The sequence below is a fragment of the Parambassis ranga genome, chromosome 17 (genome assembly GCF_900634625.1).
Source record: "Parambassis ranga chromosome 17, fParRan2.1, whole genome shotgun sequence".
Classification (NCBI taxonomy): Eukaryota; Metazoa; Chordata; class Actinopteri; family Ambassidae; genus Parambassis; species Parambassis ranga.
Window position 1 is genome coordinate 20776071 of NC_041037.1, and position 27793 is coordinate 20803863.

Here is a 27793-nt window from a genome sequence, read left to right on the forward strand (position 1 = left end):
CAGTTGCATTTGTTTTCCCAGTGAGAGGGCAGAGGGGGTGTCACTGTGTTCCCTCCACCGCCGCTCGCAGCACGCCGGCCGCTGCAACAAGCAGCAAGTGGCAAAGAGGGAAGAAAACAAGAGGGGGCTGAAAGTGCCTGTCTGAGCGGCTTAATGATGCAATCTGGCAGAAACACACACACACACACACACACACACACTGCTGCCTGTCGCCTCCCCAAATCTCCCCCACACACCCCGCCCCCCCTCCTCCAGGCTGCCTGCTCCAGCGATGACATCACCTCCCTGAGAAGCAACATGGCAGAGAACAGTTGCAGGGCTGCATGCGGTCGTTGGACATTTTTTCCAACAGCAGTTACGTTACTTCAAGCTGTCACTCCGGAAGCTGAGTCCAGCTCCATCATGACTTCATCATTTAAGGAGAAAATACAGGCCGACAGTCCAGCGATTCCACCTGGACATGAACTATGATCTGTTTCTAGCTGTGTCACTAGTCTGAGTTCGTCTCAGTGTGTGTAGCACCTTAAAAAAACAAATGTTAATCCTAGATGGTGCAAAACAATGGATGGACCGTCTGGTCCATCCACAGGTTTCTAAAGGGCTGCTTTGAGTCCATGTGGGAGGACTCATCACCTCCCAACATGAGCAAAGAGGTGGAGCATGGGTGTAGCACAGGTGGAAGGACATTATAACATGAAGAAGAAACATAGGAACAGCCTCCACACTGAGCGGCAAAACTGACCAGTGACATCACAGAGGGGTCACCCTCGCACCAACACTCAGCTCAGCCTGGTCCTGAGTCCGGACGCTGCAGATCAAATAAAAGCAGCATGTTCTGTGCAGTATAGTCGATTAGGTAGATTCCACCTCATCAATAACGAGGCTGATAAAAACATCGAATAAAATAACATCAGTCCCGTACTGGTGGCGGAATATGTCACCAGGAGGTGCGTTATCAATTCTTCTGATGAGTGATAAACAAAGGCGATGCATGGAACCGTCACCATGGTAACCAAAAAAATATATGGAGGATTCAGGTAAAGAAATGAATCAGCAAGATATACAATATGACCAAAAGTGAGTGGACGCCATGCAGCTTTAAATCTTCATCATGCTGATGATTGTTTACATTATCGATCGATTGTCCGTGTTTTCATCGCTGCAGCTTTAGAGCAGATCATTTAAATGTGACATTTTACCCAGAATCCCCCTGTTCTGCACCCCAACACAAAGTCAAACTCTGCCGCCACACAGGCCTGGATGCCTCACACCCCATCAGCCCTGGAGCTGAACACTCCGCTCAGTCATTGTTGATTCTGGAGGAAAAAAAACACTTTTCACCATCTCGCTGAAGCCAATTAGGTGATTGAGGAGCGCTTGCATCAGAAGCCGCCGTCTCTCGGCGCTGACATTGATCAGAGCGAATAAAATTGCTGATCGGGAGTCTTCTGACTGCTTTAATGGCAGACGGAGCAGCCGAAGCACATCAGCACCAGCTCCTCCTGAGCAAGCACAAACGCTGTCTGCACTCACATTAGACAGAGGAGGCGAATAAACACACAGTGTGCATGTGGAGGGGAGCCGAGCGGTCATGAAGACGACAGGTCAGCGCTAATCGAGTCGTTTATTTAAGTGTCTGTTGTGGAAAACACCTGATGACAGTGAGCAGAACACAAAGGTCACATCAGTTTTAGTGTCTCCAAACAGCCGTCTGTAGCTCTGAATGCTAACGAGCTAATGAGCTGCTGCTGCGGCTTGCAGGTATCAGAAGGCGAGTGGCCGCAGGAAGACAGCGCTGTCGTTCACAGGGGCGGCGCGCTAATCAGCACATTCAGTAATGTCCTCTACATCCTGCTGTCTGAACAGGGGGCATGGCTTATCCCCTTATGATGTCATAAGGGGCTCCAAATTTGTAGGAGAAATACATAAAGCATCATCTTTCCTCTCATCTTATCACGCCAGCTCTGTTCAGACTAACCACAAAGGCCTTTGTGTTAGCTCATCCACCATCATTGGTGTTTTTGCTTCTTCTTCTTCTTCAGCTGCTTTCTTCTGATTGGCTGTCAGCCCAAGCGCTGTGAACTGACAACCCGGAGCAGTCAGAAGCGAGCACCCGTTCGACCCGCTGACATTTGCAGCCCTCAGATTTGTTGTGCTGCGAGCCTGACAGCGAGGCCAGATGAATATTTATGTGGCCGCCTCCTGCGGGACGCGGCCCGCCTCACGTTGATGGATGACAGCTGATGACAAACATGTGGACGGGCTGCACAGAGGAGCTGCTTATCGCGTCAACCTCGTGGCGTGTTTACTCTTAAAGTCTCAGCGTTATTAACCCGGCGACGGTGGAATGCCTCAAACACTTTGTGTTCCCCTCGTGTTTGGAGATTTATAATTCTGCAAAGTGTTTAATGAAGAGGAGGAGGAGGAGGAAGCCACTGAGGGAGGCGGCGGGACGATTTGCATTCAGCTGAAAAACTGTTTGTGGATGAAGCTGGCGTTGGCGCCGGGGGGAATCAAAAAGAAGAAAAAAATCTTTTTGTTTTTCTTCCTGGAATGGAAAGTTCCTCCACGCTCTCCTGTGCGCTGACAGAGTTTTATGACCCTGTAGGCTTCTGACGCCGTGTTAAAAAAAGAAAATAACAATTCTTCTCTTTGCCCAGAGGAGCAGCACAGCTGCAAGTCGGCTGTGCTTGTTCACATCGACTCAGGCAGGCTGATGTCACCTCTCTGTTTCTAACGATGTCTGCAATAAAGAGACGACTATTCCTCCGGCGGGAGTCAAGCGAGGACGGCGCTCAGATTTATGTCGAGCAGCTTTGGAGTCTTGAATCACTGCTCATGTCCCCAAATATAAATGAATGGCTCTGCTGCGCCACTCAAAGATGAACAAGCCCGTCTCCGTCCCCACAGGTCATGATCTCCCAGGAAGGAGGAGAGAAAATAACATCTCTATAGCAACTGCTGCTGGAGAGGTGAGGCGTTATGATGCAGGAGGAGACGCCGCAGACACACAAGCAGGAAGCGGAGACACGTCTCACATCTGAGAGGCGAAAAGTTCACGTGTGACAGCAGAGCGGGAGGTCTGGGCTCAGCTACCTGCAGTAAATAAAGACGTTCCACCACAAAATGAAGGGAAACGAGGTGCTGCCTCCAGAGTGTGTGCACATGAAGATGGTGTGTCAGTCACTGAGGATCTCTGGGAGCTAGCACGTAGCAGTTAGCACATCTTTACAGGGTCTTTTAGCCTCATCACACAGAATTAATTGCCTGGGGAGCTCTGGTGCTTTCAGCACATATGACACATGGTGCTGGCTCCAGTGGAGGGACGGGTGTGTGACAGAACGTCACAGACCGGATCACAGACAGGACACACGGTCCTGGTTCTGGGCTGGATGGTGTCTCTGACCCTGCAGCGGTGTGACCACGGTGACTTCCACATGATTATTGCTCGTATTTCACCTCAACACTGAGGTCTAGTGATAAAATCAGCATCACCTGCAGCACGCTCAGGTCAGTGTGAACTCACACAGAGCATCAACAGATCAAACCAGCCACAGGAAACACAAACAACTTCCAAGAAGAGAGAAAGAGTCAGAGCCTGCAGAGATCAGCCCGGAACATCCGTCTATCCACACCGCTGAGTCACAGCGCTCATTCACAGCCAGTGTCACTGATAAGTGTGTGTGTGTGTGTGTGTGTGTGTTTATGACGCTGCAGAATGTGTTACAAGCTGCCATCCAAAGGTCAGACCACACCCAGAGGCCAATAAACGGCATCACTCGTTGCCGTGGCGCCCACCTGTTACAGCGCTCAGAAGGAGGTGACGTGCCGTTCTCTCTGCTCACACACACTGTGCTATTCTACAGGTGATCTGAGGAGTGTGAGAAATTCAGATTTATCATATCTGAACCTACTGACACTCATCCTGCAGCAGAGCCACAAACCAAAAGAACACCGAGCAGCAGAAGCCGCCAGATCAGCTGGAAACCGGCTGAACCGTGGTGAACTCAGAGTGGTGAGGTGCATGCTGGGAAATGACCCTACAGGTTCAGGAGGCTGCTCAGGACTCAGACTCACAGCGATTCTCAGAACCAAACCAGACTGAGGCGGACAGATCATGACAGAGAGCGAGCAGCAGAGACGAGAGGACAGAAGAAGAGCTTCTGTCCTACACCGACAGAGACCTGGCAGGAGGGACAGACAGAGGGACAGAGACAGAGACAGAGACAGAGACAGAAAGAGACGAGAGGAGCTTCTGTCCTACACCGACAGAGACCTGGCAGGAGGGACAGACAGAGGGACAGAGGGACAGACAGAGACAGACAGAGGGACAGAGACAGAGACAGAGACAGAAAGAGACGAGAGGAGCTTCTGTTCTACACCGACAGAGAGACCTGGCAGGAGGACAGAGAGACAGACAGAGAGGGAGAGACTGGAATCTTATCAAGACAAGTGAGTGAAGCATTAAGGAAGGAGGCAATCTAACATAGTATGAATCCAACAGAAATGAGACGTCACAAAACACAAACCAAACAACAAACCAAACCAAAATATAACGACAACCACAGCCAATAGAAACTAACTAACAACCACAGCAGAAGGCAGCGCCCCCTGCAGACACTTCCTGCTCTATAGACAGAGAAAGGAAACAGATCTCATCAATTTAAACACAACAGAAACAACACAAAGACTCTGTAGGCCAGCTGGGGTCAGCCTGCTGTGTGTTTCTGCCAGTGTGTGTGTGTGTGTGTGTGTGTAATCTGCAGTGTGTTGAGGTGGACAGCTTGTTATCTGGGCTGAACTGCAGAGCTTAATATTCAGCCAGCAGCCAGATTAGTTGAGGACAACCTGTCAGTGTGCAGCTGCACGACACACACAGATGGAGAGAGGCAGTGTGTGTGTGTGTGTGTTTCTATCTTTGTAAGCATTGATTCCTGTTCACAGTCCTCGACAGCGACGCTAAGGTATAATTGGGGATTTTTATGTTTCCGAAGCCGATTTCATATCAATAATGTAATCAATAAGAGAAACAGTGATTTTGCTAGTGATGATAACATCAGTCAGACAAGCCAGTATTAGGCAGCTAACAGCGACTAGCTACACTGCATGGAGTTTGTAAACAGCAAGCTAGCTAAGTTGAGCTATGTTAGCAGGTAAGCTAACGTACCTCATTATTTCTGTTTTTCTACAGTCCAACAATAAAAATCGAATTCTTACATCCAAACCTGATTCGTCACATTTTCCAGCAGATTTTTGACAAAAACACCTTCAAATATTACATCAAACTAAAAGAGCCACACAACATAACCATCCCAGAATGCACTGCAGCCACACACGGGTTGGCTACACTCCACCCAGACAGGCCGCAAACCTCCCGTCCCTGTGTGCCCCTGAGCAAGGCATCAAGCCCTCAGCTGCCCCAGAGGGACTCAGACTCTTCCTCCACTGAGTCAGAAGGATGTGAGGGGGTACGAAGGGAGCGATGCCTTGCTTGGGGGCTCCTCGGCAGGGGCAGGAGGCCCCCAGTGAAGCCGTGCCGACACCTGGTAATGGCGTCCTCTCCGGCGCTCCCCCCGCCGCTCTGTGTTGGAGGGAGGGATGATGCGTGGAAATCGAAAAATTAGGTCAAAGTCTGCGGGATGCGGGGAAGCTTTGCATTTACAGCGTCAGCTAAGCATGTAAATAATGCAGCGGGGCTCCTGACCCCATTTCCCTCACACACACTGGTTCATATTGGAGGAACTCTGAGTTGGCGGTTCACAAAAAAACAAATCAAAGGAATGTGTGTCACCTTTTTCCCTCCTCCTCCTCCTCCTCCTCTTCCTCTGCATCTCTGCATTCTCTCCAGCAGTGGAAACATAAAGTGTGTGTGTGTGTGTGTGTGTCTGCAGTCAGCTGTTAAAGCTGCTTCCTCTCTGCCTGTGTCTCTCTCCATACATGGCTGAGCCACATGAAGCCATGAGAAACAGGGAAAACACTGCTCACAGGCAGCTGAAATATGACACTGTGATCCTCTGCAGGCTGAGTGAGTCTGCAGCAATGTGACATATCAATCTGAGGAAGAGGAGGAGGAGGAGGAGGAGGAGGAGGGGGAGCTAATGAGAAAATCAATACTGAGGCTACATTTCAGCGTCTCGCAAAAAGAAGCCACCATGATGATGTTGTTGTTATTGTTGTTATGGAATATAATGGGGATCATTGATGGCTGCAGTGTGTCATGTGAGAGCAGCTGCAGCCGGCTGCAGCAGCATGCAGAGCTCACAGGGAGTTTCCAAACACATCACATATTCTCCTCACAGAGCACCTGTGAGTGGAGGCATGTTTGCATGATCAATACAAACTTTCATTATTGATATGTGGCCCCCAAACTTCACCTGAACAGACTGTAAAGTGTTAAAAAGTTGAAAATGTTCAGCCCTGAATGTGTTGTCGTGAGTCAGAGCTGATGATTAAAACCAGCTGCAGCCTCACTGTGTGTCTGCACAGCGCTGCTGACACACCTGGAGCCGAGTGTCAACACAGGGTTAAACATGTTCTCATATTAATCAATAATCAAGTTTCGATGCTGATCAATAACCTCACAGGACACTAGCACATCCTCTGCATCCAAATCACAGCCACGCCACCCACAGCAGTGTGTGTGTGTGTGTGTGTGTGTGTGTGTGTGTGTGTGTGTGTGTGTTCATACATGTGAACTTGTTGCAGCACTTCAACCAGCAGCAGAACTCCAGACCCAGCAGCCCAAACACCCCGAGCCCCGCAGCGGCGGCGGCGGCGGCGCGGACACACAACTACTCACCCTCCGACAACTCCAGCTCCAGCTCGGCCAGTCTGGCCCGCACCTCCGCAGGAAGCGGCACCGGGTCCCGGTCCGCCATTCTGCCGCGTTGGAACCCGACTTAAAGCTCCGTTCTCCGGCTCCTCCTCGGCGCTTTCTGTCCCCGAGCTTCAAATCCCCAAATATCCAAAGTGAGTCGGACTGTGTGTGTCAGAGTGTCGCTCCGTGTGCGGCAGCGGCGCTGTGCGTCCTCCGCAAACCTGCGTCAGGTTAGACGGAACAGGACGCAGCTGCTTCCGGTCAGTGCTTTTTCAAAATAAATGTTGTACAGTCCAACCGCTACTGATAAAAAAAAATAAAACTTTCATTAAAAAATAATGACAACAAAATGTTTTCATTAAACAAAATGGGTCAACTAAATACATTTTAAAACTAAAGTGCATTTATAATTAGATATTTCTCTGCAGTTACATACGTTTTAATGAGTTGTCCTGCATGATAAATATAGGATTTTCATTTGAATGGGCTCCTGTTCAAAAACAAGTCACAAAGATTATAAAGAATTATTTATATATTATAAATTATAAAGAACGCTACATTCAAACGGATGGCCGTTAACTTTGTGCTTTTATTTTGAAGGTGAAATCTCTCCTTTTCCGGTCTGAGGATTCGTCATTGCTGCTCACTTCACGCGCCTCGCAGGTAGCCATAAATCACTGGAGGTGACTTTGGACCGAGTGGAAAACCATCAGAACCGATCACGGCAGAATCGATCGTGTTCTAGTGATCTCTGATCAACTTTCTGATTCAGAATCACATAAAAAAATGCAGCTGAATGTCATTAAATTCCAACACTAACCGCCAGAGGGCGCCAAACAACACCTGTACTATCTATCTATCTATCTATCGAGGTGATGTTACTTTCTTTTGTGATGGGGGTGGTGGGGTGGGGTGTGTGATGACAACTTTTATGCGACCTGCAGCTTCACAGAAGATCTCACAAAAAAGAAACCTTTTTAGTAAATTGTGACATCTTGTCAGAGTTGAGCGATAACTTCCTGTCAGCAAGTTGCTAGGTTAGCTTAGCATAAAGACTGGATGAATCCATACAGTAAAACATGACATGTGCTTCAGGGTTTGTTGGCTGGGGCCAGTCACTTCCTGGGCTGGTTTCAGCTTCAAGATTAAAATGTGAATAAATGTCTCTCAGCTCAGAGAGCTCCTTTCTGAATCCTCCACATGTTTGCTGGAAGTGATCAGTGTGTGTGTGTGTGTGTGTCAGGAAACACATCAGCTCCATCCTGCACCGTTGTCCTCTGTGAGCACGCTGCCATCTTGTGGTTTCCTCTCAGCAGTCCTGCAGAAAGCAGCATGCTGTCCTGTAAGAATGCAAAGCATTGTGGGAAGTGTCCAGCTCCTCATACGTCACAGAGACAGTGAATAAAATGTGGACGTCAGTGAGGACCAGCACTGGTTCACAATGAATGAATGATCTGACTGAACGCACAAACAATGAATGACCCTGAACTTTCCCATCAGCCTTTGCTCCACTTTTCTCTTGGCATCAAATGCAACCAGAGCCGGTCCACTTCCTGTTTACATTAGTGGACTAAAACTGGCTGCAGTTCACCTAGAGGGCGCTGTGAGACAGGAGATACTAAAATCAGTAGCGACAGCTTCTACACAAAAAGCTCAAGCTTCAGTTCATTTATTGGTAATGCTGTTATTGATTATACATCAGATTAACTGTCATTTCATGTTTTCTAAACCTTGGGTTATTTAGCATCCTGCTAATTGGTTCAGTTCAGAGTCTATGGTTGGATGTGTCCAATCAGAATGGAGGAAGTGGCTCATGGTGCGTGACATCACCGACAGGTCCAAAGGAACTGATCTGAACTCAGGTGCGCCCCCTTTGGTCATCAAGTCCCACTCTCTTGGTACCATCAGACCTAATCTGAGATGACTAATCCTATAGAGCGCTCACTTTTAGCGCCCCCTAGGAGAACTGCAGCCAATTTCAGTGGACCCTAGGAAGTGACAGCTTGCAGATTTTAGACTTCCTGTGACTTCCTGTGCAATAACCTGGAACAGACAGACAGCGGCTCCTCAGCAGTGCCTAAATCTTTATTTTTCAGTAAGCTACATTTTTCTCCAAATTAGACAGTTTTACATCATGACACAAGAGTAACTTAAATTATCTATAGCTGACATGTACGCTTGATTCCAGTCTCGATGGAAGAAAAGACCCAGAAAAATAAAATGATAAAAATCCAAAAACAAAAACAAACAAAAGAAATAAAACAGAAGCCCTCTTGATCGCAACCTCCGTTCCACATCTGTTAAAGGTGTCGTTAGGCGGAATTATCTGTCCGAACCCCATTGCATGATGGGAGTCATCGATTGTCCACAGCTGTTAGCGTAGCATGGTAAGAGTGTTAATGAGTTAAACCACAGTGAGTTGATAAAGAGTCTCGTTTCCAGTCAGTTGGTGTGCATTCGTTGTTATACCTTTGAAAAAAACAACAAAACAAAGTAAATCAACCACCACAAGGGGGCGCATTTTTACGACCCATAACTGGAAAAATAAAAAAAGAGAAAACAAACAATGGCACTGTCAAAGCAGGCGAGCAGGAAGGAGGAGGAGGCCCAGGCGGCCGACAGGCGGATATGAAGTGCGACGTTCCGTGCAAACGTCCACGAGGAAAAAGGAGCGTTTGTGTCGATGCTGCCGAGACTGAAGAGGCGTGCAGAGCTAAAATAAGAGATCCCTTTAAAAACAGAAACAGTACCATCCAGGCTGAGGTCCCACGCTTCACAGCAGTCGCCTTTGCATCGGTCTGGGTGGTACAGTAAATTATTCCACACATGCACACATTCACAGTTCAGGGATGCTCAGCGTCTTTCAGCATCTGTGTTTACTGCTCAGAGTTCCTCAGCAGGGATCAGAACAAACAACAAAAAAAAAAAAACGCCTCGGTCGCAGTCAGCGGGGTGTTTTCCCACAGATGTCCTGGATGGACTTCCTGTGTCAAAGTAAGAGCGCTCAGGTGTGTATGTACAGGTTCAACCGAGCAGTCGGGACACAAACCAACAGCTGTGTAATGGCACAGGTACTGGTTTTCTTTGCCACATCAGAATGCAGTCTCACATGTGGCCACTATGACCGTGGTCCTGTATGAAGGTATGTGCCAGAAAACTCACTCAAAAAAAAAAAAAAAACTGCGATTCCAGTTTGCATCTGACCCCAACTCCCCGAAAACAAAGGAAAAAAACCCAAAGGAACATGATTTGTACATTTATTTCTCAGAAGAGGAAGCCATGAAAGCAGAGGAACAATAACAAGGAACCTCCAGCAGATGATGAGAGGGAGTGAAGACATGAGAAACACCGAGCAGGTCTGTGGCTGATCACACGGCTCACCTCGCACCGACCCTCAGGTGGGAAGCTCACAGAAAAAAGCAAGGCGGCAATCCTCCGCCACCTGTGGGCGCCGTGTGCGAGCTGAAGGTATGAATGTTTTTCATGTGCTTCACTGTGTGACACCAGATTAACGTAAAACAGCCAAAAGATGGAGGACAAAAAAACTGGCAGGTGTCCATCAGGCTTCGCTCCGTTCAGCTTCCAGCTGAGGTCACAGACATCTGTTCTACCAGCGTCTGCTTCTTCAGGGTTTGTTTGTCTGAAAGTGTTTTTTCTGTCCTTATTTCCTTCAATTTATTTATATATATTAAGGAACAAGCAGCTCAGACTGAAGAGTGTGTGTGATCCAATCAGAGCCAGAAAAAAAAAAAAAAAAGACAGGCTGGAAGCCTGGCTGGAACCAGGCCGGACTGTGCTATGCTCAGGGGATTTAAGGACAGGAGCATTCGAATGACTACTCTGCGTGTGATTGGATGAATCACGTGCCTATTGTTACCTTTAGAACGCTCAGCCAATCAGATCAAAGAGGAAGTAGCAGTTAGCATGTGTGGGTTTTGCCATGTTTGTGAGGAACACACACCTGAAACATGCCTGTACGTCCTCACAGGACATTTTTAGCATCAGTCACTCACTTTCTCTAAAACATGGACCAAAAATCGCATGTTCAGAAACGACCGGTCAAATAAACCCCGGGACTGCACTGGTCTGTTCCTTATGTTGTCTAATCACAGCTAATGTTGAAGGATTTTAAACTGCTGAGCTGCCGTTGCATCAGGATGTGATGACCATGACGGTTCATCACCGATTAGTGTTTAGGTGACGTTTCTATCAATTCTGTGTGGTGGCACCAGTTTCCTCAGATCTGAGTCAATCAGTTTCAGACATGTAGTGCTTCTTTTTGCCAAAAAAGAAAAAGTAACAAACACAAAAAATAATCTTAGCCGGAGCTTTGAGAGGAAGCTGCTGGACACCCTGCTCTGTGAGATGCTTGTCGGTACCACAGGCGCTTTTTCGCCCCCTTAATTGTGCACAGTGAGAAGTGGAGGGCGGGGTTACAGGGATGAGGGCGGGGCTACATGGATGAGGGCGGGGCTACAGGGATGAGGGCGGGGCTACAGGGGGTTTACACCTGAACATCCAGGTGTTTGTACAAAAAAACAAAAATAAAAATGGAATGACAACCAAAATATACAATCAGACAGCCCTGCCACGCTGCCGAGCAGAGCTCAGACTCTGCACACACAATTAAAAACAAACCGTTAAAGAAAAAAAAAAAACATTTCCAAAAGCACAACACGTTTTTTTTTATATCCTACATCCAGTTCGATAGCGACATTATAGTTAACAAGGATCAATATATTTTTATAATCATTTTAATGTACCTCTTATATTTTTCTGAGTATTTACAACTGTACAAGCAAAGCACACACTTCAAAGTGCACATATTTAATACAGTATCGACTAGTTTTGCATTTACACGGTTTATATTTTTCCCCCAAAGAAAACAACCTGAAACTATTAAACAGGAAACCAAAGGAACAATCCAAATAACTCTTTTTCGTACATTTTACAAAAAAAGGAAAAGAAGGAAAATGCTGTTAGATCTGTACTCTCTCTCTCTCTCTCTTGCTCGCTCGCTCTCAGTAAGACTTGTGACGTCCGGCACAACTAAATATTTTCCACGTGTCACGCTTCGTTAACTCTTGGGGATTTTTCTTGAAAAGAAATAAACTCTATGCTTGTCTTGTATAAAAGTTAAGGCAAAGTCATTTTTCAAGTTTAAATAAAATTCAAGTTTTTCAAACACTGGATGGATTCTTTTCCTTTTTTTTTTTTTTTTTTTTTTTACATTTTGCTCATAGAGACCTCGACTCGTCTCTATTTTTTTTTCTTCTTCTCCCAAAAAGAAAACTTAAGGATAATTCTCATGGAATAAACAGCACTAGTTTATAAATAAGCGGATATGGTGCGTTTCCATCTCTTTACCACCATTTTCCACCAATGAGGAAAAAAAACAAAACAAAATAAAATAAATCGACCCATCCAAGTGCATCTCAGTCCTTCAAAAAAACAAAAAAATCTGAAAATATATATAGAATTTGACTCAACTCAAGCTTTAGCGTCCAAATGAGGAGCAGCTGTGGCCAGGAGTGCAGGCGTTTTACCCAAGCGTTCCCTTCTCCAGATGGGCTCCTCCTTTCTCTTAGTGGGATTACCCAGAATGCTTTGTTTTGTTGTTGCAGGAAGACTTTTAACGAGACATGCGAGGTCCCACATGGTGTAAGTTTGTTTCCCCCACCTCCCCAAACAGAGATTGTGAATAGTACAGTGGTTTTTTTGTTTGTTTTGCATCTGAGGTGATGAAAAGATTCACCAGAGCACACGAGGGAAGGGAAGGGACGTTCCGACACTTCTACGACTCGCCGTTTCTCTTCCAGCCAATTACAGCTAAACATCTACGATGATCGGTTATCTGCCAAAGTGGCTGCTACGGCGCAGACCTCTCAACCAAAGTGGTTATTTAACGAAATCGGCTTCATCGGCTTCCATGTCTGACGGTGGATTCCTGCTGCTTCACTCTGACGCAGACGTGAAGCTCTCATCCACAAACGCTGCTCGATTACGACCTCTTTGAAAACCTGCATCCTCCAGCTCACAGGCTCGCACAGAGCGCAGGTCGCTTCCTCTCAGTCTGAGCTTTAAGTCTCATCTTGCCGTGTGCATTGGTCAATCTTTTTCAATCTTAAAGAAGTCAAAGAGTGCAAACAAACAAGATGGCAAGCGGACAGAAAGAAAATAAACTCTAGTGGTAAAAGAAGTTTCACCCAGAGGATGGATCTGACATGGTTCTGATTTCCTGCTCGTGTCTGTTAACAGCTTGTCTTACACCTCCAACGTTCCAAACAAACCCACTCCTCCTTTACCTTCATCTGTACGTTTCATAGAAATATTCCACGTCTGTTCAACCTTCTCACTTTCCAGATTCATCAATCATGCACAAGTCCTTTCCTTCACAAAACCAGAGACCCAAATCCAAAGCACTGCACGTCTAATCAAGCGAGGCACAAAAAAATCCTGTTTTTTTTTTTTTTTTATGAGCATCTGTCAACAATTGAAGCTGAACGTCCACCCTTCACCAGGCAGGACAACAGAAACGAAAGGCTTCATTCGGATGGTGCTGCGGGCTCGTTACACGTCTCCTGGTGTATTTTATTCCTCGACTTCCAGGAATAATTCACTTTTTTCTGATCATTTGCCTGCGAGCCTGGCTAACAGTGCAAATAAAGTTCTACTAGATGTAACTCAAGTAATCCTACGTTACAATATCAAATGACTTTTAGTAACAGATCCAGGATGTCTAGCACCTTTTCTAGGAGAAAAAACAGGAAACACGTTGCCCCTCTGCGCCACGTTCTCCCAGCTCGTGCTCCTCCTGTCAGGAGGCCGGTCTTCCGGGCATCTGAATAGTGTTCATTTCCTTCTGTCACAACAAACACACTGAACCCACCCCGCGTCCTCCAGCCTTACACAGCATCATTCCACAGATCTCCTACCCAACACTCTGAGAGACAGGAACACACAACTTACAGATTTCCCAGACTTTTCCTAATTTGTCATCGAGCTTTTGTTTTTGTTGTCATTTTCCCTTCCTGCCTAACACTCGAAACAGCACTGACCCTAACATCAGGCACACACACAAGCTAGGTTTGATTAGCAAACAGTGAAATCAAGAGAACAGCAGAGAGAGGTGACTCTTTACAGAAAGGATCAGAGGAAGAAGACACTGAGGCGACCAGAGCTGTACCGATATTCCACAACAGTCTGCAAACAGAGCTGAAAAGAAAACTAGCAAGTCATCTATAGTGTAAATAAATCAGCAAAAAAACAAAAGAAATCACTGAGGCCGTGTAAACCAAAGGATCCAAGTCTTCCTGTGACCAGATTTAAGTTGCATATGGATGCAAACATGTACTAAAAAAACACAGCTACGTCCAACAGAGCCACACAACATGCGTCACTATGAGAGCCAAACAAGACGGAGTTTGTTTTATACACTGTTTCCCATCATCCTTTGGGGGTGGCTTCCAACAATGCCCTGCTGCTTCACTCACACACACACACACAGACTATTTCAATTCCACAAGGCCATTTGGACAGAATGAATAAATTTCAGTGTTGTCTGTGCCAACGTGCAGGCTGACACTACTATGTAATGCAAAAAGAGAAAGAATAAAAAAAAGGAATTAAAAAAAAAAAAAACAAATAAATAGAATAAAAAGAATGAAACGGTGCTCTACATGCACAATAAAGTGCGTTTTGTCTGCAAGCCCTGATCCAGAAAAGAAGGCGTCCTCTATGCTCATTTGTGACTGGTGATTCTGGGATATAAGTATTAAGTAGCCCTGACTTATAATTCCTTTTTTAAACGCATCTGTGAAGCGTAGTGGGAGGGTGGGAGGGGGAGGTTGGAGGACTCGAGGAGGGGCGGGAAGTCATCCTACTGCGGGGACTTGGGTGGGGTGTGGTGGGGATCTTTGCTGGGTGGTTTCCCTGGATGTGGGGGCGGGGAGGCCCACTGCCCGGCCGGCCTGCGGGCCTCCTTTGAGGGTCTGCCCGAGGTGACGGCCGCAGAGCTGGCTTTGGAGGAGGGGTGGTATGTCTCTCTGGTCTTGGCCTCCCCTGCAGGGGTGCAGATGTCAGGGCACTTCCTCTCCTCGCCTGCGGCGGTGGCGCAGGCTGGCTTGGCTTCCTTGGGGGTTGGCGGTTGCTGTAATGTCGGTGTGTCCTTCACTCGCTGGCAGATCTCAGCGTAAGAGGGCTTCCTCAGCTCCTAGCAGGAAGACGGCAGATGTTTTAGACACTCATTGGGATTAAATGTGCTGATGGCTTTGTTGTTTCCTCTGTGAGCAAATGTTTCAGAGGTTAGTGACCAATCAGTGCAGAGTTACAAACATCCGAGATTTAATTCAAGTATATCATTTGACATATCCTGTTGATGATTCTTCATTCTCTCCAATCTATACAAGTCTTCTTTCTGCCATCTTGTTTCATCAGAGAGTGGGCTTCACAGATAAGAACTTGCTTCAGGTTGTTGCAAGTAAATAAAGTTTTGAAATGCACAACTTTGTGTGAGAAATGAAGTTGTCTGCAGTCAAAATCAATATGAGATAGTGCAGACCTAAGGTACGATTAATTTGCCTCTTTAGTTGATGATTAGATCGATTTCTCTGTGATTGAGGTGTCTGAGAGGCAGTAAACATAAAAAAAACACTGAGGTGAGACACGGAGGGAAAAAAGGAAAAGGAATCAATACTAACTGTAGCAGCACCGTTGACTTGCACTGATTTGCTTGCAGTAGACAGAGTGCCGGGGACCCTCTCCACGGACAGCTGCACCTCCTTCGGCTTCACCTCTGTCCCCTTCACCTCCCTGAAACAAACCAACGCTTGTGTATGGCAATACAAAACAAGGCGGCGTACACACTTCATTTGTAGAGCATCATCACAACACAACAATGTTGTTGTGTCAGAAGCTCCATCTTGAAGAATGTTGTTATGGTTGGAAGGCTCCTTTATGCCTCTACTCTCTCACTAGTGACATGATTTCAACAGATACTACACATGTCAAAACAAACATGACAGCGCCTTTACTGTGCTGTCATCTTGATATATATTTAAATGCTAACATAACATACCAAAAAAAATCAACTTGACAGCATGAGTGTGGTTCTTACGCTGCTGGGAGAGAGGGAGCAGGACTGTGTGGCGGGCCGGCGGCTGGGGTCAGCGTCGGGGCTGAGGTCGGGGTCGGGGTGGTTGGTGAGGGCTGGAAGCTGGTGGGCATCGGGGAGGTGGAGGACCGGAGAGGCTCTTTAGGGCCCACTGAGGAGAGAGCTCCTCCACTACTGGAATCAGCGCTTACATTCTGCGGCGACAACATGCAAACAGCAAGCGGTTTTACTGGTGCCGCAGGTTTTAGTCATTCATAAAAAGTCAGAATCGTTCGGGTGGTGATCAGCTTTCCTACCCTTTCATTGGTGGTTCCAACAACTACGCTGCTGGCCAGCCGGTTGTCGAACACGTCGTCGGTCTTCAGCTGGCCGGCTGCTCCGGGCAGCGGAGGGAAGCTGGACAGACCCAGCTCGAAGCTCGGAGACGGGGGTTTAGGGGGAGGCGGTGGCGACGGAGGCGTGACTCTCTGCATGGTGGCAAGCAGCACAGAGTCAACACAAAACACACACGATCTCACACGATGTGTGTGACAGACAGAAACGTGTCTGACTCACCATGTGGATAGGAACAGTGAGGAACATAATGACACTTTATCCTGCTTTGTTTCCTTTTAAAGCTACACTGAAACAGTCATTAAAAAAGTACTTACTGTAAACTTTTCGTCCCTCTTTTTCCTAGAAGCAGAAACATTTTTCCTTTAAGAAAGAGAACATCTCAATTTACAAATATCCATTAAATCTATCTCCAACAGTGACTTCACCTTGCTGTGTACAAAAAATACCCCATTAACAACATTACATTCATCTAATTTCTTTTGTGCACATTATAAAGGACTATTTAATGTGTGTGTGTTTGGATCTGGTGACAACTTGAACGGTTTTCTACTCAGACAGGAAGTTTGATTGAAACTTGAACCGATTATCCTATTTGATTATTTTACTTGTCATATCCAAATCCCGGTCTGAATGCTGCCCTGCACTACAGCAGAGTCTGGTGGCGTGTGGCTGAATGCTCATACCTTCCTCTGCCGATGCCCAGGGGGTACTCTGTAGCTGTGGGCTCCGTTACCCGCCCTGTGCCCACGGTGTCTCTGCGGGGGAAGGCGGCGGTGGAGGGTAACCTTGTTCTGGGCTGGCTGGTGGGGAGTCGTGTTGGCGGACTGCTGCGGACACCGTTGAGCCTTTCACTGGGGAAAGTGGGAAAGAGGCTCGGGTTGTCCAGGAGCCCGGTGCCGCGTTCCGTCGTGGGGATGGTCGGCCTCAGGTGAGGCTTGCTGTGAGTCCTGCAGGAAACGCAGATATAAGGTATTTAAGCGTTAGATAATAAAAGGTGTTTCTAAATAAAAATTGTGATTAAGTATCAGACTAAAGTCCAGTTTTCAGCATGAGATCCATAACATAAGTGATAAAATGACAAACCTGCTCCTGGGTGAGTAGTGTCTGACAGTGAGAGGCGACGACGCTGGTTTAAAACTGTGTGATGTGGTAAATCCATTGATGAACTGGTTGTTGTGAAAAGGTGCAACCTGGTAATAAATAAAAGAACTGATTAAACTAAGAGCAGGAAGTGAAGCGGGTGCATTTTGCTAAATGCATATAACAAATTAGAACTGTATAGCCCTTAATGAATATTTATAATGCCCCCCCATCTCCCGGTTCATGCTCACCAGCGCGGGGTCGATGAAGCTGTGTGTGGCTGACCAGGCCTGCGGTGTGATGAGGCTGTATAAGGGGAACTGCTGCTGCGGGCTGTAGACCGGCGGTATGTAGTAGGACGTGTAGCGCTGCTGGGCATACGGGTTCACCTCCACCGGCCGGTAACCGTTCTTTGGTATGAAAGTGTTGATAGCGATTGCCTTCGCCTTTATCCTTGCCTGGTGAGGAGAAGGCAAACAAGAAATTAGACTGAACATACAGTTCTGAAGCAGCAGTGAAGAAGCTTTGCTAGGAGCCGCTCTTCTTCTGTGGTGTTAACTGGGATTTCAGTGACAACAGTTAAGCACAATAAGGGACATTTATGCCCCATTTGTCTTTAAGAGAAGATGCTGCAGGTCAATTGAACAATAGAAACTCTTTATAATAACTGAGTGAAGCCAGGTGGTTTACAGTACAAGGAAGTGCTTGATTTTTAATGCATCCTACCTTAATTGGCTTTCCTTGGAAGGTCTTCACTTCCTCGCGAAGATACTGATACGCCTTTAACAAAAGAAAGTGACAGCACATCATCTGGCAACAATTTGATTTAGATGTCCTACTCTGTTTTCCAAGCACCTCATGACTTGTCAAACATAAACACAAAACATAAAGGTTGTTTTAAGAATAAAAGGTACACGCTCCGTTACCTGCTGTGCATCTGCTTCTGATTCAAAGGTGATGAACCAGTTGTCATTGTAGGCAAATTCACAGTTGATGAACTTAGGTAAGTTGTCCCCTTTAAAAAGGGCCTCCACCTCCTGCAAAACCACACCGGGGGAATGAGTCAGTCTTTTTTAATTACCACTGGTGACACTCGAAAAGAAAGAAGCTAAAATTTCTAAAAAGATCATTTTACCTAAACAGACACTCAGAATAACATCTGGACTTTTTAAAGAGTTTAAAGAAAGAACTTAAAGGACCATTGTTTCCTTTGCTTCTAACATTCCTGGTAGCTTGCCACACCCTATAAACAACACCCTGAAACATCTTACAACTAAAAAACATGATCTAAAGCCCAGCTGGTCTGGGAACACAGCAGCAGCATGTGGTCATGTGGTTAGACTGAGCTGTGTTAAATGGTCCTGGGTGTTCCGTGAAACAGATTACCCAGCAATCTTTTACTGTGTTTACAACAGAGGCAAAAGGTTAATTATGATGTCCACGTAACACTGTAAATAACTGAAGTGGATCCAAATGGTTCATGTTGCTGATAAATTAAAGCGTGTGCACAATAAATGATATTATCGTTTTGAACATTGTTGGTTCTGAATTACTTGCTAATCTTTTATTCTGAAGAGCTAGCAAACACACATTAAAACTATATAATGCTATAATGCTAATATCATTATGTGATATGAATATAATGATATGAGATTTGATTGTGCTGCTGTGATAAGACAATTCAACTGGAAATGTTCAGATAAGGCAGATAAGTGTGTTACTGATGTCATTACATTCAGCAGGCTTGAAAATCTGAAGGATGTGCACTTTAGTGTCAGGGCTACGCTGGAAGAAAAGTGTGTGTATGCATATAAAGATCCTGACCAGGTGTATGGAACAGGTGAGGTCTATAACAAATGTGTCTGCTACAAAACATGGCTGTCATGGCTCTGTATTTAATATACTGCTCCATCACCTGGACCAAGAGCCGGGATGGTGCGAGTATCACCTCCACCAGTAACACATACATCATACATACATACATCAGAGGCTTACCGAGAAATGTGAACAGACCGTGAAGGCAAACCATCGATTCCTCATGCAGACAAGTTTGGTTTGCTTCAGTGTACATAAACTGTGTTTGTATTGTGGGTGTGAGCCTGGCGAAGGTACCAGTCATACACCGTGGTGTTTGTTGTCGCCAAGGGGAAGAAAAACAACGGTGTCAGTGCAAACATAACGCCCCACCACTCACCTCTACAGGTGTGCTCTCTGGAACCTCTCTGAGGATCACGATGCAGCGGTTCTGATTGGGTCGCACCTTCTCTCCCTTCTCATCCACCTGGACCAATGGCAAGGCTGGAGAGAGCAATGGAGAAATTCATTATTAACATTATGGTGCTTTCAGGTCTTCATAGATTTTTACTGACGCCCGTATCTTACTATAGCTATAAGTATTTAGATTTTCAGTAACCTAAAAAACAAAAAACAAAAAAAAAACGCATTGAGCCATAAAATAAAAGTGCAGCTTCCTGCCAGAAAGGATTACATTAAGCTGTAAATTGAGTGAGTACAAATCGAGCAGGTAAGACTACTGGATGCACTTTAACAAGCTCTCTTGGGAAAACAACCCCAGCCAAATGCTGATAAATATCCACTGCTTTCTCTTGTCACACAGCTTCTTTTACAGGTGAACAACCATCACGCAGAATCTTAAGGCTGTTACAGAGAAACCAACACACTGAGAACAAGCTGCGAAACCTCCCAAACCAGCACTTTGAGAAGAAAATGGACCATTTTACTCACATCGTAAAATGTCAACAATCAGCTCCACGTCAGTGCTGAGCTTTTTGACATGGTCCAGGTTGGCCACCGTCACAATTGGCACATATTGGTCACTGTCCATTTGGGAGATGAGGTACATGTCACTGGCCAGATTCTCCCTGCAGAACAAAGAAGAAGCAGAGGTGGTTAGTCCCGCTTCCGGGACGCAGCTCAGATCAAAAGGTGCTCTTTTGAAAGGTGTGGTGGTGACATGTAAGCTTTATTTACTCTGATAACACACTTCTCTGATTACCACAGAGCCACACCTGTCCTCAACTAATGAACATCGAGCAGGACGAGAGATGTGTGAATGTCAAGCTCTTGAACCTCTCACTACAGTCACTACAGCTGCTACACTTGGATGCTCTCCTTATGCAACTGTGAGCCTAAGTGGCTTTCTCAGAGGAATGTGCACGGTTTCACTTTCTGCATGTATGTGACAACCAAATCTCTAAGCTCCAGTTTTCCCCTCATATCTGATCAACTGGTCAAGAGTTTAAAATGTTAACATGTGTCTACAAACTGTCCGTTATCATGCTGTCAAACAAAACTAGACCTTAAAATGTACACAATCACATTATGTGCTTTTCAAATGTATTAAGAGACTAAATGGAAAAATGTAAATAACGTGAATGGAGTCTCAATGTCTAAAAAGGAAAACTGGACTCTGATGCTAGACTTTGAGAAGAAATGATGGAACAGATGCTTTTCTGTTTACGCTGGTTTGTGGTTGTATTCACACATGTGGCCAAGAGTCGTTTATTTAGGGCAGCATGCAGATGCAGAACCTTGAGGGCAGGTGATAACATTAATGTCACATGTGCCACTGTGGACCGCTGGGGTGTCACTGACACAGAGAGTATCATTTGATGTGGGCCACCAGCATTTCAAAGGGCAGAACAACAGGAGAGAGGATTCCACCGAGTCCTCCTCAAAAGCCTGTCCTCTCTCTGCTGCTGTTGCTAACGATCACTTGCAGGCAGCCATTTTTCTTGCTTAGGTTTTTCATAGTCTGTGCTGAGGTTTGGTGGCATTTTTTTTTTTGCTTTTAAAGATTTGTCAGTGCAGGTAAAATGATCTGCAACCTGCTTATTTGTCGGTGAACAGTAAATAATTTTACAGAGTTGTAAAACAAACTGTTATGTAAAGAAGCTTTTGAGTTAAGCTCACCGGGACAGACAGAACTCCAGGGTCTTCTTCAGGTGCTCCCTCAGGCCTTCCTGGGGGTTGTCAGGCTGGGGATCACTGCCTGTTGACACAAGGAGAAAGGATTTGGTCAAACAAGAGCACCTTAACTATTCCAAACCTTGACAGCAACTAGATCCAGAACCATGGTGCGTTAAGCGTAATAAAATGATGTGAAGAAAACCAAAACTGGTTTATGAAAACATAAAAAGCCACCACTTCCTGTAGCTTTGCTGTTGTTGACATTCCTTTCATGTAGGCACTTAGAGATAAATGTCTTGTCAAAGACAGAGTCTGAAACAGGCCAATGAAATGTTAATGCTGTAATGAATAAAACATAAAACAACAAACAGCTCTTAAGAGGTCATTCTGTGCATCCAAAAAAATAAATGCTGCAGTGTGAGGATGAGCCCTGATGTAATGTCATTACCATCAGTGGTACTCACTCAAAAGCTTTCCCTTCTAGAGACTGAAGGTGATTTACCAGAACAAGTAGATGCAGGCGCCTCTAGTCAAAACAACAACTAGTGACATTCTTAAATCACATCCTCCTCATTTATTTTGGCATCTGAAACTTCCTCATATTGTTAAGATGTAAAAGAAGATGTCTTTACTCCAGCAGCATCATATGCAGAAGAATTGACCTTTTTCCTGCTTGTTTTGAACTCACAGGTGTTAATTTAAACCAACATTACACCTGGGACCAGCTAAGAGCCTCATCTGACAAACATCCAGTCACTAACCAGCCCACCTGTGTGCCCTGGCTGCCCGGGCTCGGGATACTCTGTGTAGGCTGGCTCGGAGCACTCCAGGGTGACGGAGGCCACGGGAGCGGGCTCGGCCAGCATTACTGGTACCGGTGGAGGCTCATCTGGGTCGGTTAAAAGGGGCTCCTTGTAAGCCTTGTCTTCACTGGCTTCATAGTCTGTGACAATCAACAAGGGGAGTTAATCATTAGTAAAGGATGTCCTGTGAGGGCATAAATGTTGATTCCTTTTCCATTTGATGAGGACCAACAAGGATGTAGGGTCCATAACAACAAGGAAAAAAAATGGTAAAACAGCTCAAATAATATGTTCATAATATTGTAGAGCACACTGTGATAAAAAGGATCCCCTCTTATTAATAAAATAAATAAATAAACTTGCTTTTTGTTGACAGGAAATAACCATATTTGGAGTTAGCCTTTGAATTTCTCTGACAGTAGTATAACAGCAGTTAAACCTGACCATTAGTGTTGTAGAATTACATTATATTGAATTAACCCATAGAAACAGTAGACAGAAAACACCAAATCAAACTCAAAGGCAAAGAGACAAGGAAGTGAAGATGTGTCTCAATATAATATGATAAAACATCGGATATTGGAAGTAAAGACCATCCATTGTTTAAGAATTCACTAAAGTCCTTTTCAAACAACAAGCAAACAGGTTCTGGTGGCCCTGTTCTCTGACACCGCAGGGTTTCCCCTGGGTTTTACAGCCCTTTGGGGGAAGGGGGGGGTCATCTAATGGTAGTGACCTCACTACCATTAGCTTAGTCGTAGTCGATGGAGTTCAGTCTATTCAACTAGCCCTCTGTTGTGGCTCCCAGGCGGCGAGCTCATTTTTGGAAAAAAATCATAATAATGTGAATAAATAATGGCCGTTTTATGATCTTTGGATCCTCATACTTGTGCGAGCTGGTGTTTTCCATCATGAACTACATCAAAAGTAAACACCGCTCGAGCCAGATCAGAGCTCAATCCTTCGTGAAAATCAAAGTGACGTCTTACAGCCCTGAAATGGATACGATGTGCTGTGCAGTGAAGTCCAAGAGCAGAACTCACATTAACCAGGTGAAAGAAATAATTAAACAAGCCGTTATTTTGAAAATACACATTTTTATATTGGACCATGAACTAATGTGTTTCATATTCAGGTTGACTACTGTAGCCTACGGCATGGAAGAAAATTAATGACGGCACACTGAAATCAAAATAACTATCTATATAACTATATCTATCTATATTATATATAGATTAAGATTACCTTCAATTTAGTGGTCAAATAGCTGTGGATTAGTAGTTAGGGGTTTGTGGCTCCGAGTGCGCTCTACTCAGTGGAAAACTGGCCCAAATGGCTCTTTCAATGCTGAAGGTTGCCGACCCCTGGACTAGCATGTCATGGGCACCGGTGACAAAACCAACACGCGCCCTCTATCCACTGGTGGGAGTGTGCTCACCTGTTGTGCGCACACTTGTCTGTGTGTGTGTACATGCATCGGGCCGCTGTGTGACGGCGTGCAAATAAGATAAACAAAGGCTTTTTAGTTTGTTTATTAAAAGTACAAGGATTAGGCCTGTTCTGTGGGAAAAGTAACCTTAAAAGACTTCTACTTCTCATCTCGATGTCTTTGAATGATGCTGGCTTAAAGTGCACCAGAAACAAAAAAAGCACTGAACATCACAGCACCACCTAGCAGCATTTTTCCAAACCTCACACTAGCTTACCCAAGCAACAAACCCGCCATTACGCTGTCTGTAAGGAGCCTTCAAACATCCACAAATGTTCAGAGAAAGGTATGTAAATGTCAGCAACAAGAGATCAACAGAATGAACACTGACCACAGAATGGTAACGGTAGCTTCCACTTCCACCACTGCTTTATAATGTCTTAAACACTCGTCACTGATAGTCGTTTTATTTGTAAAGGAACACCACCTGTGTCAAACATACAACAAATCTCTATGTGGCGAAACAGACGCTCACATTAACGGCCCAGTGACTGTCACCCGTCGACTGCAATAAACCTTCCATGAATGTTCTTGTGTACGCAGCAGGTGAAATAGGCCAAGACGTCAATCAGAGTCAAACCAAGACTAATCAATAATTTCTGTTTCGCCACCATATCCCTGTTGCCTCAGCATTGGCTAAAGTTAGCCGGGCACATTAAAGTGAGTGATTATGGTCATTTATGTAGAGGGAACAGTGACTGGCTGGAATATTCATAGCTCACACTAAATTAAGTATGAATGATTAAAGAGGCGTCTAGGCCTGACGAGAAAAGTGACAAGAACGGATGACAATGTGCTGCAAAGTAAAACATACATCATCACCAATATACTGCACCTGTGTAACATTGACAAAGAAACACGTCGTTGTCAGCCTGTTACTAACTATACTGCAGGTAAATTCAGGGAGTTCCTATAATGTCTTCAGCTTGGACTTAGACTTTAAATAAATATGCTGTTACTGCCAGAAATTGCACAATTACAATTCCATACTTGTATAGAAGCGGTCAGCACGTGCGTGTCGTAAATGCTACACTGACCTTCTGGGCCAGGGTCGGCCGAACTATCACAGCCTTCCTTCCATGGCTGCAGGGCAGCAGTTGTGGCGTCAGCAGTGCCGCTGGGGTCCAGGCTAAACATGTGGTTGGCCCATGCTTTCGCATTGGGGTTGAGGTCTGAAACCTTGGCGGATTCCTGTCAACAGAACACACAAGTGTGGTCAGAGTTATCAATGATAAACATGCAGAAACAGGTTTTCTTATTCCTGTTTAACCCTCATGCGTTGTTCGGGACATTTTTGTCCTCTGAGAGAAATTTTTCTGTTTATTTTGGCCATAACTTTGTCAATATGTGGACAAATTGAATCATTTTTCCTCAATAAGCTTAATTTTACATAAATTTTGTTAATATGATTTTAAAATTTTTCATAGGTCAACGGTACACTGTGGGCAAATTTTACCCCCTAATGTGTTGTTCGGGGACAAAAACGTCCCCTAACTTTAACGGTTTTAAAAATATATTAGATAAATATTTTTTTGAAATTTTTTTGCATAGCCCTTTTAATTAACTTCAGTTCTAATCAACAGTAGTGAAAAAATCATTTTCCCCCAGGATTTTAACCCTTTAATCACCAATTTTATAAGGGGTGGTGCTGAAAATTGAAAAAAAAACACACAAAATGGCTCATTTTTAATAGAAAGGGTGAATGTGGACTGGATTCTTTTTAACCTTTATTATAGTCTTGGTCATGTCAAACATCAGTAAAAAAATTGACTTTATTGCATTATTAGTTTTTGCACAGCACTGGATTTTCTTTCTTTCTCCCATTTTGTCCCATAGACTTACATTATAAACACACTTTTTTTGACTGCACAGCCATGGCACTAAATAATCATGCATTCTTGATTGTTGGTGGTTTACCCTGTTGGTAGGAGGTAACATTTGTGATTTTTACAGTTAACAACTTAATTACCATATTAACCCTTTACCTGCAGGCCTGTGCTCATGTACTGTAGTTTCTGGCTTAAGTATATGGAGTTATAGGGAGTATTTTAGCACATAATTGTGTGTCTACACACTGTGTGTGTATGTTAGAGAGGAAGAGAGCCATTTGCACACTGTCAGGGAAGGAAAGTCAGGAAAATAAAGTTACTAAGTAAGTGAAGTGTACCTAATTCAGACGTACAACGGCAATGCATAAGCATGTAAAATGAAAACATCCAGGAGTTCTGGCGTCTGAAGTTGTGGATGGGTAAAATAGCTGTTTTTTTTTTTTTTTTTAGCTTTCGGAAAACACGTCCTCCAGTAGAGTGACTTTACTTTTAGGTTAGTGTCTCAGTTGAGATCACTGAATTAGTCTAAGTGAAGTCTAAGTGCCCCTTTTCCATGGTGTGTTGCGCTCCACACGACCATACGTACATGTGCATGTTACTAAATAGACACCATAGATAGATAACTTGATAACATAATAAATAATCATTGACTAACCAAATCTAATCTACAGTTTAGTCCCCTACTAAAATTAGTATTAAAAGTAGTTTAGTAAAGTAAAGTAAAGTAAATTTGTTGCAGCCCTAAAAGTAAGTGCCGGGCCCTTTGATGCTGAGAGGTTCAGACTAAACAAAACAAAAACACTAGTGGACTTGCATGCATCCTCCTGGTCATTTAATGGTGACAAGAGCAGCAAGCAGCATGAAGAGAGGATTCACCTGTGCATGAGTGAAGGATTCACTTGTGAACGAATGAAGGATTCGCTTGTGAACAAGTGACGGATCTACTTGTGCAGCCTTCACAGCTTCACAGCCTGGCCCTTCATAGAGCCAGGCTGCACAATCATTTCCAGAGATTGTGCACAAGTGAATCCTCTCTTCATGTTGCTTTCTGCTCTTCTCACCATCAAATGACCACAAGGTCACATGTAAGACCACTTGCCTTTTTGTTTTGTTTAGTCTGCACCTGTAGACATCAAAGGGCCACACGTGCATAGCAACACTTTCTTTGTTTTTGTTTACTATGAAGACTCTGTGGTTGTGTGTACTCACAGACAACAAGATCAGTGTGCAAATGGCTCTCTTCCTCTCTAACATACACACACAGTGTGTAGACACACAATTATGTGCTAAAATACTCCCTATAACTCCATATACAAGCCAGAAACTACACTACATGAGCACAGGCCTGCAGGTAAAGGGTTAATATGGTAATTAAGTTGTTAACTGTAAAAATCACAAATTTTACCTCCTACCAACAGGGTAAACCACCAACAATCAAGAATGCATGATTATGTAGTGCCATGGCTGTGCAGTCAAAAAAAGTGTGTTTATAATGTAAGTCTATGGGACAAAATGGGAGAAAAAAAAAAAATCCAGTGCTGTGCAAAAACTAATAATGCAATAAAGTCAATTTTTTTACTGATGTTTGACATGACCAAGACTGTAATAAAGGTTCAAAAGAATCCAGTCCACATTCACCTTTTCTATTAAAAATGAGCCATTTTGTGTGTTTTTTTTTCAATTTTCAGCACCACCCCTTATAAAATTGGTGATTAAAGGGTTAAAATCCTGGGGGAAAATGATTTTTTCACTACTGTTGATTAGAACTGAAGTTAATTAAAAGGTCTATGCAAAAAAATTTCAAAAAAATATTTATCTAATATATTTTTAAAACCGTTAAAGTTAGGGGACGTTTTTGTCCCCGAACAACACATTAGGGAGAAAAAAAGAAAATCCAGTGCTGTGCAAAAACTAATAATGCAATCAAGTCAATTTTTTTACTGATGTTTGACATGACCAAGACTGTAATAAAGGTTCAAAAGAATCCAGTCCACATTCACCTTTTCTATTAAAAATGAGCCATTTTGTGTGTTTTTTTTTCAATCTTCAGCACCACCCCTTATAAAATTGGTGATTAAAGGGTTAAAATCCTGGGGGAAAATGATTTTTTCACTACTGTTGATTAGAACTGAAGTTAATGAAAAGGTCTATGCAAAAAAAATTCAAAAATATATTTATCTAATATATTTTTAAAACCGTTAAAGTTAGGGGACGTTTTTGTCCCCGAACAACACATTAGGGAGAAAAAAAGAAAATCCAGTGCTGTGCAAAAACTAATAATGCAATCAAGTCAATTTTTTTACTGATGTTTGACATGACCAAGACTGTAATAAAGGTTCAAAAGAATCCAGTCCACATTCACCTTTTCTATTAAAAATGAGCCATTTTGTGTTTTTT

The 27793-nt window shown here is 44.4% G+C and overlaps 2 protein-coding genes across 7 annotated transcripts in view; both read right to left on the reverse strand.

Moving 5' to 3' along the window:
• Nucleotides 1–7058, reverse strand: part of LOC114450029 (disco-interacting protein 2 homolog C) — a 100708-nt gene extending 93650 nt beyond the window's left edge. For all 4 annotated transcript variants that reach the window (XM_028427925.1, XM_028427923.1, XM_028427924.1 and 1 more), the window contains exon 1: nucleotides 6800–7058. In XM_028427925.1, the coding sequence (XP_028283726.1) occupies nucleotides 6800–6878 (79 nt within the window). In that variant the 5' untranslated portion in view covers nucleotides 6879–7058. The remainder of the gene's footprint in view (nucleotides 1–6799) is intronic.
• A 1830-nt stretch (nucleotides 7059–8888) lies between these two features.
• Nucleotides 8889–27793, reverse strand: part of larp4b (La ribonucleoprotein 4B) — a 28663-nt gene continuing 9758 nt past the window's right edge. For 2 of the 3 annotated variants that reach the window (XM_028427934.1, XM_028427932.1), the window contains exons 3-17: nucleotides 24605–24758; nucleotides 22045–22218; nucleotides 21279–21357; nucleotides 20091–20227; nucleotides 19540–19643; nucleotides 18272–18382; nucleotides 18072–18125; nucleotides 17597–17803; nucleotides 17349–17455; nucleotides 16949–17212; nucleotides 16580–16625; nucleotides 16226–16396; nucleotides 15933–16123; nucleotides 15517–15628; nucleotides 8889–15029 (exon numbers count right to left, since the gene is read on the reverse strand). In XM_028427934.1, the coding sequence (XP_028283735.1) occupies nucleotides 14697–15029; nucleotides 15517–15628; nucleotides 15933–16123; nucleotides 16226–16396; nucleotides 16580–16625; nucleotides 16949–17212; nucleotides 17349–17455; nucleotides 17597–17803; nucleotides 18072–18125; nucleotides 18272–18382; nucleotides 19540–19643; nucleotides 20091–20227; nucleotides 21279–21357; nucleotides 22045–22218; nucleotides 24605–24758 (2244 nt within the window). In that variant the 3' untranslated portion in view covers nucleotides 8889–14696. The remainder of the gene's footprint in view (nucleotides 15030–15516; nucleotides 15629–15932; nucleotides 16124–16225; nucleotides 16397–16579; nucleotides 16626–16948; nucleotides 17213–17348; nucleotides 17456–17596; nucleotides 17804–18071; nucleotides 18126–18271; nucleotides 18383–19539; nucleotides 19644–20090; nucleotides 20228–21278; nucleotides 21358–22044; nucleotides 22219–24604; nucleotides 24759–27793) is intronic. The other variant, XM_028427933.1, reaches the window with a different exon arrangement.